At 38.5% G+C, this 14,454-nt stretch overlaps 1 protein-coding gene across 2 annotated transcripts in view; it reads left to right on the top strand.

The window, feature by feature from the left end:
* Positions 1 to 5,413, top strand: part of PARVA (parvin alpha) — a 66,479-nt gene extending 61,066 nt beyond the window's left edge. For both annotated transcript variants that reach the window (XM_064657307.1, XM_064657308.1), the window contains exon 13: positions 472 to 5,413. In XM_064657307.1, the coding sequence (XP_064513377.1) occupies positions 472 to 548 (77 nt within the window). In that variant the 3' untranslated portion in view covers positions 549 to 5,413. The remainder of the gene's footprint in view (positions 1 to 471) is intronic.
* The last annotated feature ends 9,041 nt before the right edge of the window (positions 5,414 to 14,454 follow it).

Raw genomic sequence — 14,454 nt, 5'->3', positions numbered from 1 at the left:
AAACTTGCCTCTAGCTATCTTGCTGAAATTAGGCCTAATAAAGGATGTTGCAGCCCAGAATGTGCTAACTCCTACAGTTCTTACATAAGAGGAGAGTTCCATTGTTTACTGCCTGATGATTTTTTCAAAATTGTTTCTTTTCAGCCACCGCTGACTGAAGGTTAAGTCATATAAATATATGTAATCCTGGACACACTTTGTCTCAGGGGTACCTAAACCTTGGTTGCATTTCAACATCGGTAGCATTAGCTATTTGTATCCCTAACTAAAAGTGGTTAAAACACCAATTTTTGAGTTGCCAGTTTGAAAATTGTGCTTTATTGATATTTCTACTCTTTCTTACTATCTGTGTGATCCGGATATTGATCCAAACAAGGGATGGGATGGGAGTAGAGAATAGGCACCTTTTTTTCTGAAAAATATTTTGAGCTAATGAAGTTACTAATTTGTTTTTCCTTGTCTTTTTTCTAGATATTGTAAATTGTGACTTGAAGTCTACACTGAGAGTACTGTACAATTTGTTTACCAGATACAGAAACGTGGAGTGAAGAACTGATTTGGGTTGTAAAGGAGTGTTAACAAAGAAAGCATTGTAATTAGCATATCTTTCATCCATATTCCTCTGCATCTTTACCCTGATCTGAAGAACTTTTAATTGATTATTCTTGCACTACTATTTTCATAGTAGATTTAAAACTATATAACTTAAAAAGAAAAAAGGGTTGGATGAAAATATTTGAGTATATTCTGGGAGTATTCATGTCTCAATAATAATTGTCTTCATGCTGTTTTTAGTAGGTCAAACAAGAATGAAACAAACCGATTTGGTAACTTTGATTCAAATCAGCCTTTGAAGCCAATCATAGGAAGATTCTGTACTGACTACTTTAATATTTTTTTACATATATCTTTTTTGAATCTGGGAAGGGGAAGAATATTTTCTATCCGTGATAAGACAGTTCCATTCTAATTGTGAGGAATTATAATGGAATTGAGGGAAACAGTTAAATACACTCGTTCACATGACGGCTAAAAAGAAGAGACTTTACCTGATTAATATATATTTCCTGTGCTATTATTAGGTTTTAATTTTATGGGTACAAACTGAAGTGGCTAATCATTCCTTCAGACTTATTATAATGTGATACTCTGCTTTAAATCTGTGTTATTGAGCATTCCACAGCAGCACACTTTGCAGCTTGTCACTTGGTTTTGTTCAAGGCAGAGATATTTTTTGCAAAGAACACATTTCAGGAAGACACACCTGTATAATACAGTTTTTCTATAATATTTGTATTATTACGTAATATTAGAAAGTAGAAGAATGTCTTGGTTTTGTTTTGGTAGTTTAATCACAGGATTATCAGGTTTAGATTTATTGCTAAATAGGATTTAGAATTGTCCTTTGGTTGATTTTATGATGAATGTATTTTGCTGCATAATGTCCAGCACACACATACAAAAAAAAAAGATTAATTTTCTAGAAATATTCCCATAGTGTTTCAGATACAAAAGCACTGCTTTTTGGTCAAAATTGCTCCCACCTGCAAAGATTCCGTTACACTGTAAAGTTCTTTGGTGATTTTACATGCCTGTAAAGGGTTTTTTTATCTAATAATCACCAAGTATAAGCTGTTTTCTGTTTGTTTTTAGCTTTAACAAAGACACAAAGGAGAAATGGGAGTTGATTTTTCCCTTTGACTGATACCAAGCACCAGTTATTTTTCCGTAAAGAAGCCGATAGAGGCTGCCTGAATCACTTTCTAAACAAAGTGTTCCACTGCAACCACAGGTTCTTGGAATCCTGGGTTACACAATAAGGAAAAAAAAAATCCTTAAGCTGAAGTTCCTAGACAACTGTTCAGAAATCTTTGGGCTGCTTACTGCAGGAAGGAGACTTGTTAACAGTCATCCAGGTCTGGCAGAACTTGTTTCGGTAAAAGGAAAAGTGATCTGTTGACTCCTGAGTCAGTTCCTCGGAAGAAAGGCAGTGCTGGCAAGAACAGTCATTAACAGTTATATGTTACTTATTATGTAAAGCATGACATATTTTTCAATTTTCCAGGGCTTGCTTTTTTTTTTTCTTTTATGTAGAGCTTTCCAGTAGAACATTAGCAAAAAGGGAACTCAAGAAATTGCTTTCTGTCTTTGATAAACACCAACTGATGTTTCGTAATAAGGTGATATGAGTTTCTGCTGCAGGGCTACGAAATTATTCTTCTGAGAAGTAAATATCAACTTTTTCAAGGGAAAGTCAGTCAGTGTTCAGTTTAAAGGACAATGCCTGGAGGTTCTATGAATTCAGAAATTGTTATCTGATTGTTATAAGCATTCTAAATATCTTTGTTAGAATATTTTCTTGCCTCTGTATTTCTAACTGAGTTTCTGAAAGTAGAGGTACAGAAAATAACAATTATTTGCCTTTTACAGAGAGAAATAACTGGACATTTTGACCTCAGTGAAAATGAACGTGTTTTCATTACAGCTTTAATATCTGAGAAGCTAAAAATTAAGAATTAACCAAACATTTTCCGAGCAAACTGAGACAGAACTTCTCATGTACATACCAGCAGCCATTTCAGTTTATTTTAATGTTTAACATGTAAGTTTTTTATTTGCACACCTAGATTTTAGTAATTGTAATAGTTAATTAAAAAACATATGTTTTTCTGCAGATCATGCTCAGCTAAAACACTTTTACATATCAACAGTGACAAACCATTTTTATTGCCTTTGATTTCAGGAGCGCACTTTCTTTAAAGAAGGGATTTATATATGTAAGGTGAACAGTGAAACTCGGTTTTTTGCCTGGACTTGAAAATAAGTATTTCTTGTGCTATATTGGTATAACATTTTTGGAGATTTTGAAGCTTATCAGACTCCATTTTCCATCCTTAAAAACATAATACTGAGATGGAGTGATGAAATCCTCATGCTGAAATGCAATTATGTAGAACCAGAGAAACATTTAAACAACATCCAACCTTTACACAATTACCTATCCTATGGTAACAATTTATGTAAATTAAAATCCACTATATAATCGAGAGTGTCCTGTGTAAATATAGATCCATGTGATAGTTTTAACACATTCACACAAATAGTATATGCTGCCATGTAGGAGTGGGTCACTGCTTATATTTTTGACAGTGTAGATTTAAATAGCTATCAGATAAATATGAAATCTAATATACAGATTATATCTAATATTTATTGCTTTGATACAGAATATTTTAGAGATATAGAATACTACTGTAGACAGTTTGCTCTTCAGCCATTGGTGTGGGTCAGCCCCTTCCTCCAGGGAAGGGAAGTGTTAAGTTAGCTGGGCCAAATTCTGCCAACGCCTTCATTGCTTTTATTCTTGATACACAGCAGTGTGTACTGATATACTGCTGGATGCAGAATTTTCCTCACTGTTTATATTAAGATAGAAGTTGTTTAAATTTTAGGTCAATCCCAGGTTTATTTATAATTACTTTAAATGATTAAATGGACCCAAGTCAATTGATTTAGCTCGTGTAAGACATGAGCAGCCACCTGGAGAGACCAGTTCCTCTGCTGGTCCCAGAGAGAGCCCCTGTTCTCAGGGCTGCCATCTCAGCACTTTGACTGGATTTCTAAAGCCAGGCAGTGTGAATCCAAGCCACTGCCTGAAGATCTCGTGGTGGTATTTGGATCTCATCCACCAGACCAATGTGCTTGTCTGGTTGTGCTCTATCACACGAAGGCCCACGGGAAGCTGAGTCCACCAAAACCTGGCAGACTATAAGACTGCCTTGAGTAACAAACAGTAAACATTTCTGCTGCTGGGGCAGCACGAAACTGCCATAAGAACAGCTTTCTGTGCTTCTCTGACTTCTAATTTGTCCGTTGCATCCAGCAATATGGTATCCAGTTTTGTTTTGTGGTTAGACATAGCATCTTTTCCCATTGTTGGATCCTGACATGCTCTTCCAACCACACAAAACTTGCTTTTCTTTCAAAGAGGAGCTACAGGTTTTTCATAGTGTGTCCATAAGATGTTGTCAAGATAATTACCTAAAATCCTAATATGTTGAAGTCAGCACCTTTCAGGTTTCTCTCCCAGCTGACTGACATTGAGTTTCCATAAAGAACAGACCCTATAAAAAAGGTATTGAAGGAACTTTTGCATAATTTTACCTAAGACACACTCATAAAGTCCAGAATTGGATTGCTCTGTATTTCTGATGGAGTACAGACCGAGTTTCTCATTAAATGAGCTGACTGCAGAATATCTAGTTCTTTGCATTTCTTAATCAGTAAGTATCTTCCTGTTACAGGGGGTAGCAGCCCTTGCAGCTACATAGCTCAGGAATTCAAGTGGACCAGCAAGAGCTGGGAAAGGTCCTTATCTGCTTCAATTAGCTGTGGACCAAGTTGCTGACTGGTGTATCCCGTGTAAACCAGTGGCATTAAACCAACAGAGCCTCTGTTTTACAGAGGGTAACAGTGCTTGGAAATGGTTTACATTCAGGCAGACTGTGTTGATTGAGGTAAACTCTACTTGGATGACTTTTGTTCTTACTTCTTTTCTGCCAGTGTGTTTTTAAATTCATGTTTCAGATCAATTTAGCAGACACCTTACTGCAAGCAGTAGTGTTGTAAAGCAGAATGGCTTTTAGAAGTAATGGGTTTTATTTCATTAGAGAAAGATATATATGATATTTAATATACTAGATACCAGCTTTAGGTCTAGTTTTTGTTATTCTTGTCTCCCTATCGAAACAACCTTCATAAATGGCCAAGCACCCAAAGAGGAAACAGTGCCTTGAAGACCTCTTGCAAGATTATTTACACTGTTACCTAACAGATTTTTGTCCTTTTACTTTAAGAATTAGTATGGGTTTCATCTTTATAGTCAAAGTACAATGACAGACTGAAGAAATCCTTTGTAAAAAGTTATTATTAGTTTGAATTTAGATATTTTATTTTGATTTATCACATGAAAAATTGAGATTGCATCATCAAAATTCTAAAATTAGGCGTACCTCAGCATTCACAGATTTTCCAAAGAGGTTTTGAGTCATTTAACATTTACAAGGGCTAATTTTGTGTATTTTGACAATATTTTGTGGGAGTTTTTTTCTTCAGTAGTGAGATTTTCTTTTTTGTCTAACAATTTAATACTATGTCCTTGAAATATTTGGTTCTCAACTTCAATATCAAACTAATTGAGAAAAAAGAATATTTGCGAAATTTGCTTAACACGTATCTGAAAAATAATTATTAGTTTAAATTAAGCTGCCTTGCTTTGAACTGCAGAGTTAGTGGCTTTCACAGAATATATATACTCTGTAAGTAAAAGACACACTCTTTTGATGACTTTTTCCCTGTGCTTTTTCTGAAACCTTTGTTATGATCCACAATAAAATTCGCACCTGAAAATCAACACTGCATGTTGTCATTGGGTCGAAGAATGAGATGTTCAACAAAAAATTAGGGAAGTTGTATGGTTTATGTTCTCAGAGCTTCCAGACCTCTCTGTGTATCTAACCCATTTCCAGTTAGCTCTTTATGGGTGTACAAGGTGTTTATTATTATGTTCTGTGGGGGCTGGTGACAGCTGGAAGTGGGTTGGCAAAAACAGTCATGTAAACATACACTTGAGATGATTAACAGCAGCAGGTCAGGAAAATGCTGTCTTTGACTCAAAATAGCAAAGTATACCTTTGCTTTAACGTTACTGTGCCGAAAACTTCAGGGATGATACTGCAGCTGGGCATAATGCAATTTTCTGCGAAGTAATGTTGTTAATTTGAAATCTAACAAAATGTTAGTGAAATGTTAAAATGATTGAAATTAAACTGCCCATTTCAGAAAATAACTGCATTTAGGAAGATTTTGAGATCTGTTTCTTTATAAACTTATTTTTGTTTTGACCCTTTAATGCAGGAGCTTCAATGCAGAACTTGGAACCAGTCCAAAATTTAGGCATCTGAAGTGCTACAGATCGACATTTTTAGCCCCTGAATTACTGGAATGAATCCAGAAGCAGGTGTTTGATCTTTAGGTCTACTTGTAAAGCTGAAACCACCAAGCAGAGCTGCCTAATCAACAGGGAACACTAAAGACAGGGTGAGTTTTAATGAGTCTTCAATCCCAGTCTGTTACTCAGGGCTGGAAAGAAGTACCTCTGTCTCCTTAGGATCCACATTCATAACCCCCACCATATGCCCTTACAGCTTTTGTCCTGAATTTTATGGATTTTGTCCTGAAGAGCAAGTAGACTTGCTCTTCTTCAAACATTGCAGTACAACAAAAAGGTCATGGTCTGGCTTCCTCAATTTTTTCATCGCTATTCACACAGAAAGTAAAAGATTTGGGTTTAATGCCCTTCTGCACCTGTGGGAGTGACTTCTCCGCCTTTTTAGAAACCTGCAGTATGAATTTAAGGTGATATACTTTTTTTAGTGTTGTTGGAGGGGCACTGTTGCCACCTATGCTGAAGTTGTAACTCTGTGTATAAAGTAATTCCACATTAACTGAGAGAAGAATAGAGCAGAAGAGGGAGCATAGCTGGTGATTAAGCTGTTGAAAAGGTAGAAGGGGATTTGGGGGAAGAACCTGTCTTCTGGGCTTCCTGTAAGGCCAGCTTCTATATTTTAGTCAATCAAAATTCCCAAACACATTTTGAAGAGGAAACGGAGTAACATCACCTCTGTTTCAATGCAAAGTTCCTGCTGAACTTGGGTCACTTTCACTCCTCTCTCCCAGGACTCAAAACTGCCACAAGAGAAGGTATTCCTACCCCACACAGCCTGCAGGCTGAGTTAGGTTTACATTTCCTCAGGCAGAGCAGATAATAGTTTCCTCCCCTGCTCCCTACCTGTTCTCCAGCCATTAGGTGAGCTCATGTGGGAAGGTGAGCACCATATGATCTACAAGCTGTGTTTTAGGAAAATTACAGACACCACTGCATTTTGTTTGTAAAGCCAGCTGGGGTTTGTTGGGACCTCTCTGAGCACAAGTACTGGATTGATGCCACATCTCATTTTTGGATCCCAGCCAGATTACAGCTAGAACTACTCAGTCCCGTTGAGACTGGGTCAGCCTTGAACATGTGCAGGCATAACATGCGAGGGACTTTACAACTGAAAATCGAGGGTGAAATTTAGATGGCTTCAGGGAGAGGTGGTGCAACCTTGGTGCCTGCATTCTGTGCAAAGAGCAGAAAATCTGCCTGGGGCCATATTCTCACATGGGCTGGGGAGGGAAGACAGGAAGAGCATCTTCTTCTTCTGACATCTCCGTGATGTGGCAGCTGCACAGGCTGTTCTCTACTTGGCTCAGTTTAATTTTATTGGGAATAAGCATGAAAACATGTTTTAACTGTTCCTCCTTCTCCTGGATGTTTGCACTGTTCCAGTTAGGTGAAAATTAATACTAAACTAGCATGTTGAGGCTCTACAGTCTTCAGCTGTGACTAATCAGCACCTTCCACTTCTCAGGGCTTTTGATGCTGGGAGGAATGAATGGTGCTGACTGTAGTCATGTCTCTGAGTGATTAGTCCATTGGATCACATGCCAAATTTATAACTGTTATATTAGATGAACAGGTGAGGGCTATTAAGTTACATGCAGAGGGGCTGAAGGGACATTGTCGTGACCAGAATTTCATATTTTCTTTGGTTGGGTTTTTTTGTTGTTGTTGGGTGGCAGTACTTAGGTGAGGGGGCAACCCCCCGGGGCAGTCTGAAGGTAGATTGAGGACTGTAACCTCAATCCAGCAAAACACTGATTTATCTTTAAATATGTGAGGAAAGTCCTTGTGGTTTCTTTAAATCTGTTTTACCTAGACACGGATAAATATTCGTATCACTGTGGGAAGCCTCAGTCACATTTACACTGAGGCCTGTGTTGTATTGTCTTCACATCCCAGCACAGCCCTATATAATTACACCCACGAAATCATTACTTTTAAGGCCTGCTTTCCTCAAAGGATCCCTTACAAAATAGCTCCCTTTGCAAAACAGCTCACAAAATCCCTGCAGTTCTTGTCCTCTGTGGCATTCATTAAGAGTTTCACCAGGATGAACCATTGCAAAAGAGGGATGGTTTATATCTTCTCTTGTGAGGCCCTTGGAGATCAGACAGCTAAATCAACTACAGAGCAGCAGAATTCTGGTGTCTGCTTTCAACCTTGCACTAAGTTTTAGGCAGATGTAGCTGAGGTGTGCTTATTATTGCTGTTTGGTTTATACCCATGCCTACAGGTTTTGTTGCACTAGTTTTTGTTCCATGAATGCATGCTGTGATACAGTCTTGTCTTCCTCATGGTCCTTCAGTTCCTTTGCATGGAACTTCATGATAGTTATGGATTGGGAACAATAGTATGGACTAGGAACCAAGTTCCCCTTTCTGTACCCTATCTGTGCCTTTAAGTTGTGGTGTAAAACAAGGAGCTAAATAGTTACCAATGAGGCTGGTGTGGGTGCCAGTCCCCCAGGGCAAAGGGACCAGGGGAGTTACAAAGGCTGTTGGCTTTAAAGATTTTCACACTTCCTGTGGTAAAGATGTAGGTGCTCAGCATCAGGCCACTAAGGCAAGTAGGTATGGGCTTTTGTTAGGTGGCTGAGGGAGGAATTCTTCCTGTTGAAGTACTGCAGGGCCACCACCAGCTTGGGGGAAATTGCCAGCATTACAAGTTACGTGCATGTGATTTAGACTTTCCTCTATGTGACAGTAGCTTAAATGCTTTTATGTGCATATTGTTACAATGATAGAGTATTGAAGGCGTCAGTCCTGGATTTCTAAGCCTTCTGTACCTCCAGATCTTTCTGAACTGTTTGTAACGACACTTGAATAGACAGAAAGGACATCATTTGAACAGATCTCTGTTCTTAATTGCATAAAAACCTTGTACATCCACTGTCTAAAACCAGCACTCAGTTCAAACAGTGTCATAACCTCCAGCTCCATTTTTTCTGTGTTATCAGGACAAATTAACCCATTAGCTGCACAGACTCTATTGTGAGTCAGAGGTATATGACTCATATGAATAGAGCACATTTCTCTATTCTGGTTTTAATTAACTTGGCCTCCACCCAAATCCTCCTTAGAAATGAAAGATACTAGATTAGCTAAAGTCTACAACATATTTTTATGGTTTGCGCTATACTTACATGTGTATTTTTATGAGATAATGCTACAAAAAAAAAAAAGATTTCTATTAATGGACTAGTTTAAAAGGTAAGCAACTGGACTGCCTTATTTGACAGGCTGTTAAAGTATTGTAATTAATCTGGTTGGTTTGTTTGACTTGCAAATTATAAAAGGGAAAAAAAAAAAGAAATGCCCAATTCTAATACATTGGGAAAATAGTCCCAGTCTTGATTCAGATAAATGGAAAACAAGTTTATGGGGTTAGAATTTCAATAGAAGTACAGTCTTAAGGTGGCGCTTCCCATTGCAATTCTCATACTTTTGCTATCTGGCAACTTTTTCTCTTTTCTCTTCTCTTCTCTTCTCTTCTCTTCTCTTCTCTTCTCTTCTCTTCTCTTCTCTTCTCTTCTCTTCTCTTCTCTTCTCTTCTCTTCTCTCTTCTCTTCTCTTCTCTTCTCTTCTCTTCTCTTCTCTTCTCTTCTCTTCTCTTCTCTTCTCTTCTCTTCTCTTCTCTTCTCTTCTCTTCTCTTCTCTTCTCTTCTCTTCTCTTCTCTTCTCTTCTCTTCTCTTCTCTTCTCTTCTCTTCTCTTCTCTTCTCTTCTCTTCTCTTCTCTTCTCTTCTCTTCTCTTCTCTTCTCTTCTCTTCTCTTCTCTTCTCTTCTCTTCTCTTCTCTTCTCTTCTCTTCTCTTCTCTTCTCTTTTCTTTCTGGAAAATGTAAAGAATGAATTTATAAGGATCTCAATTGGTATTTCTAGTAGTAGTAGTAGTAGTAATTGTACCTTCTCTTAATAAAGCAATACTAAAATTAAAAAAACTCCACACATACAAACTGCAGAGGGGTAATCTGAGCCACTACTCAGGGTAGCCTGTGAGAACAGAAGCAATACTAATTGTATTTACACAATTTTGAAAGAATCAAAAGAAAAACAAGAAAACAAAAACACTCCTCTCTGACCCTCACAGAAATCAAAGCCTGAATCTTACTTAAAACTAAACTTTCTTCATGGCATCTTAGGGGCTCTTGATGCAAATGAGAAGCAGGCATTCAGACTCTCCATGGAGCCTTCCCACAACACCAGGATCTCTAAAGAAACAAGCACAGAATAAAAGCAGAGAGGGTGAGGGGAAGAGAGAGAAATGTATCTTTCTGTGAACACTTTCTAGTTTGCAGCATGCTCATATAACACAAGGAGGGTGGGCCAGACTGATAAATTAATGAGGAGTATGTTCTGTGTGCCACCAACTGTCCAATGACTAATAAGTTAGTTTGCTGCTTTGGCAGGTTCCGGGTTACTTGCAGCATGGAGAGGAGAGCTGGAGGATAAAGGTCAGGTTTTAAAAGAGGCTTAGTTTGAGGGGCTCTGAAATGAAAACTTGCATATGGACCACTACTTCCTAGACTCAGCAGTCCCACAGTTTAATTCCAGTGGCTCAAAGCACTTAATCGAGGTCTGCCTTCAGCTCTGCCTGCTGCCAGTTAGTCCTGATAAAGCCCTAACTCACCTCCTCATTGCCTAAGTGGTGACATTAGGACTTTCATCAGGGCAAAGAAATTAAAGGCACGTAGCAGACTCAGCTTCATTGAACCAGAGCTCCTTGTCCAGATTCAGAGATTTTTCTGTCTTAGAGGGACACTGTCCTCCCATGCAAGAAAGGTAGTGTAACAATAAATTTACAATGCACACTTCCCAATCATTGTAGAAACTTATCTAGTTGGTAGGAAGCCACTTTAGGGCACAGATTTATCTGCTGATATTTTGAACAGTTACTCTGCTTTTCAGGAACGTGCGTATTCCACGCTTGGAAGTTTTGAGCATTAACTCCTGAAATTCCATTGCTGATAACTAGACCTTGCTTTTTATTTTTCCTTTGCCACAGTGGATTTTTTTTTTTGTCTTCATTGATTGAGATTGGACTACCAAACCTGTCTGGATTCCTGTTTTATGCTTACAATAATGTCCCTCCATTGGGCAGAGCTCCTTTGTATAATCATCTGCAAGCATTGTAGAGGTTCAGAGGATGATATGAAGGTAGGATACTAATGGGCAAGTTTCTCTGAGTCAGCTCTTCTCCTTTGGGAATATATACGTACAAGGAAATCTGCATCAAACCTCAGGATGTCCCTGTCACCCTGTGTGCTCAGAAAAGGAAAAGATCCAGGGCTCTCCTTTGCTTTGTGGGAAGGAAGTTATGTGTAGTTATACTACTGGAAGGGAAAAGAAGCATTTGTACTCTGATGTGAAACGGAGGATGGATCTTACTGGGCAGTACAGTCCCAGCACCTTTATTAAAATCTTTCCTAGCAAACTTGTAACTTGCATTCTGAGCACTTTCAGGAAATCAGCTGAACCATCTTGTGCTGCTGGGACTTCTGTATGCACCTCAACACTTGAACCCCAGAAGTCTTGTGATGCTCTGTCCTCTCCTCTAGTATGACACAACCTCACCCAGTAATTTTGGTGTCAAGACCGTTAACTTTTGCTGCTTCTAAGGCTTCTTTCCCAATTGCTCAGCTACCCAGGCAGACCTCTGGGGTAGGGAATGAAACCGCAGTGAGTAACACCAACAGAAAACTGCTGTCTTAAGTCAGACAAAATTTTCCACTAGGTGAATTCCCCCAATTAAAAATCAGAAGATTTGTTCCAAGGAATCAAGACACGCCTGTTATTTAAACACAATTTCTCCTTTATTACTGGCTTATTAAAACTTACCATTCTCTATTAATCAGCATTTCTTAATTAACATAAAATTCCCAGGGTCTGGTACAATTCCACCACCCGCAATCCAGTTCTATCCTGTTGGTTTCTATTTAGACCACATATTGCTAGAGTATGCAGGATTATATTGCATGCTGCAATTATTTTCAGGGAGGACTGTGACACTTGGCCTTGATCTTGGCTTTCTCTATTACAGAGCGCTGTAAATATTCTATATTTATTTATAACTTGTTGAGGGGAACAACAGAGGCTGCCTGACACTGTGTACTCTCTTCTTTACATTATAATTCTCAGATGGGTCTCTCAGGATTTACAGGGAGGAGAGCTTTGCCATTTGGAGAAAAGGTCTCACAGTTTAATCAGAATACAATTTTAGCCAACCAGCCAGTTCAATCAGCCAGTCCAATTATTGTGGGTTGAGCAAGACTCTGTGTTCAGGACTCCCTTGAGTTGTTTTTAGTTATGAAATAAAAATAAGAAATTAGGTCAGTTATACTCTATTGATTTCTAGTCATACAGCTTTCAAGAGTATATAGCAGCATAGTTTTGCCTCAGTTTATATTTGGCATCTCACTGCCGTGACTAGGCTTTGCCACCACTTGAAAGTTAAACTGGGAGTGCTCATTCCAAATGGCAAATTAAATATGTGCTTGTCTCTGGACTGGCACATGTGGACATAAGTCATATGGACTTGCCTCTGGTTTTAATTCCTGCAGCACTGCAGGGGAGTGCTCTCAGTCCAGTGCTAAAAGAGCTGCATCAGCTCTCCCATCACCATCTAAGAACAACAGATACTTTGCTGAGTGCCTTGTCCTCTCCATTGGTTATTTCCTCCTTGACAGACTCTCCTGAGATCTTGTAGCCTTCATACCAAATTTTTCTGAACTACTGTTGCCCTTCAAAAATTCCCAGCTCCCAAATCCCCCTTCATCTGATTGTACCTTATGACCTACCTCATCTTCAAGCTGTCCCTTCTCCCTGGTTAAGGCAGCTGTTTAAGCCATCAAAATCATGCAGCTGTCCATGCCTTTGTTTTACCAAAACCCCATTCTTTCCAAACTGTTTTTAAAAACTATGTCATTCCTGTTTCTTTTCTCCAAGCCACATTAAAGGCTTTGAATGGTTTCTTTATCTTTATCTGACCCTGTGTAACAACTGATGGAGCTTCTTCTTTCTATTATCAAGCTCTCATGTTCTATGGGCACACTCAAAACAATCTCTCACTCATCCTCCTGCTATAATTTTAAAAGGTAGGATTGAAAGAACTGTACCAATCACTTCCTGCCACAACCCAGCACATTCTGCAACATGATTTTCAATACCTTCTTCTTTTCTCCTAAGGATTATTCTAAGAAAAAAAAAATCCAAATTCTGACACAGCAAACAGCCTGTGGTCATTGCTTCTTTCATGGCTGGTCAAATAGGTGTCTGCTCATACAGACTGCAGTTTAGTGACTGCACAATATGAAGAGAATGGCTCCATGTCTCTGCAGAGCAATATTAAGCCAGAAATGTGCCAGGAAGTCCTCAAAACTGCCTGAGTTTGGATACATCCCAAATGTTTTGGTTTCTTGTGTGCACTTACAGAAGTCAGAAGAGAAAACAGAAAGACCTATAAATGTGCTGTTGTTCATTCCCTTCCCTTTAATTCTCTGATCCTGTCCTTTTAAGTTGCTGCAGTCTTTATTCACTCTTTACCCTTCACCCCTCCATTGCTGATGTTGCACTACTTTGCATACAGTGCCGTGGAAGCAAATTGTTGAAAACAGCCACACTGCAAAGGGAACATGGGATTTGAGGAATTTCTTATATATTAGCTTAAAAAAAAGAAACAAACAAACAAACCCAAAATGCATGGAGTTGACACATATGAAGGTTTGCAAGTTAGGAAATGAAGATATTACACTTCTCACATGAAGGTGAGTTGCATCTGCATATCTGTCTGTGTGATACTGTTATTTTTTAAGCCCAGGTGAAACTGAGTTATAAAACTTGCTTCTTTACTGTTAGTGTTCTGTGCACCCCAGGACAGCTTTATCCACTGATACCACTCTGAAGCTTCCTGTTTTATGAAATAGAAGTTGTGTATTTGTATATGTGGAATTAATTTCCCCTGCTCTGTGGAAGCAGAAGATGAATCTGCTTTTCTCTAAATCATTTTCCTTCTCACCAGCAAGTCGTGTGCTTTGAAAGCTTTGCAGGGTAACAGACTCTTCATCCTTATTGCAAAGCCAGTGATTGTCCTTCCTCAGCATCACTGGACACAGGTCAGTCCAAGCTTCCTGAAAACAGAAATAATATTTTCTGTTGAGTTATCCTGTGAAGGAAGTAGATTATATGGTATGGTCTGAATTATTAAAAAACTCAGAGATATTTGTGTAGTGTAATGAAATAAAACTGTATCTAAAGAGGTACTTTGCTAAGTTTTAGTTAGATCTTAACATTTGAGAGTGATTTGGCATTTAGGATAGCATGAGAATTAATTCCAGAGACAAGATATAATCAGTTTACCTTTCTTGGCACTGTATCTTGCTAAATGTAAAAAAAAACTCTTTTAATTTACTATATAATTATCCTTGTGTATTCTTGAATGAAAGCATAGCAAAGATC

This window comes from Pseudopipra pipra, chromosome 6 (genome assembly GCF_036250125.1).
Source record: "Pseudopipra pipra isolate bDixPip1 chromosome 6, bDixPip1.hap1, whole genome shotgun sequence".
Classification (NCBI taxonomy): Eukaryota; Metazoa; Chordata; class Aves; order Passeriformes; family Pipridae; genus Pseudopipra; species Pseudopipra pipra.
This window is presented reverse-complemented; position numbering and strand designations above follow the sequence as displayed.